The following is a 949-nucleotide window of genomic DNA, read 5'->3' as shown; positions in this document are numbered from 1 at the left end:
GGAGTGCTCAGCGACGCCTCACTGCACCATCTGTGCGGCTGCCAACAAAGACGCTGGTCACGTGGTAGGGAGCAAAAGCTGCTCCGCCCCACCTAAAAGGCGGAAGGCCACGGCTAGTGATGGCTCCCGAGCCCCCTCGCAGCCGACCCACCCACCCACTGCCATCGTGGACGCGGTACAGGAGGAGCCAACATTGACTGAGGACTAAGATGGCCACAAGGATACTTCAGGCGAATCTCAACAGGTCCGCCAAAGCCCAGGACTTGCTGGCCCAAAGCCTGGCGGAATGGCAGATTGGGGTTGGGATCATTGCCGAGCCCTATTCCGTCCCACCCAGGGACAACTGGGCCGGTGACCTGGATAGGCTGGCGGCCATTGTCACCAACTCATCCGCCGGTCCTCTGCCTCTTCATAGAGTGGAAAAGGGCCACGGTTATGTCGCGGCATGGATTGGCGACACAATGGTGGTGGGGGCGTATTTCTCACCGAACCGATCCCTGGCCGAATTCGAACAGTTTCTGGTAGAGGTCGGATCGGTGATCGGCAGAAATCGCCCTGGCAAGCTGCTTGTGGCTGGCGACCTTAACGCCAAGTCCAAATCCTGGGGATCGCCGGCGACAGACGTCTTTGGGGCTGAACTGGAGGAGTGGGCTACTTCGACTGGGCTGATTGTCCTAAACCGAGGGTCATCCAACACGTGCGTGCGGCAACAGGGCGGCTCCATTGTGGATGTCACATTCGCCAACGCTACCCTGGCGCGCTGTGTTCGAGACTGGGAGGTGCTGGAGGATGTGGAGACGCTGTCGGATCACCGATACATCCGGTTCGAGATCTCCACTCTTCCGGCCAACCCGAGCGGCCTGGGGCGACCCTGGCGAGAAAATGGCCCTCGCTGGGCAATCAAACGACTGGACCGGGATGTATTTGAAGAGGCAGCCATGGTGAAAGC

At 60.2% G+C, this 949-nt stretch overlaps 1 protein-coding gene across 1 annotated transcript; it reads left to right on the top strand.

Moving 5' to 3' along the window:
• Window positions 1–209: 209 nt before the first annotated feature.
• On the top strand, window positions 210–941 carry LOC133515612 (uncharacterized; the record flags this gene model as incomplete). Its single annotated transcript, XM_061848184.1, has 1 exon — window positions 210–941. A coding segment is annotated over exon 1 (732 nt), but the record flags the coding sequence as incomplete, so codon positions are not given.
• Window positions 942–949: the final 8 nt, after the last annotated feature.

Source organism: Cydia pomonella, chromosome 2 (assembly GCF_033807575.1).
Source record: "Cydia pomonella isolate Wapato2018A chromosome 2, ilCydPomo1, whole genome shotgun sequence".
NCBI lineage: Eukaryota > Metazoa > Arthropoda > Insecta > Lepidoptera > Tortricidae > Cydia > Cydia pomonella.
This window is presented reverse-complemented; position numbering and strand designations above follow the sequence as displayed.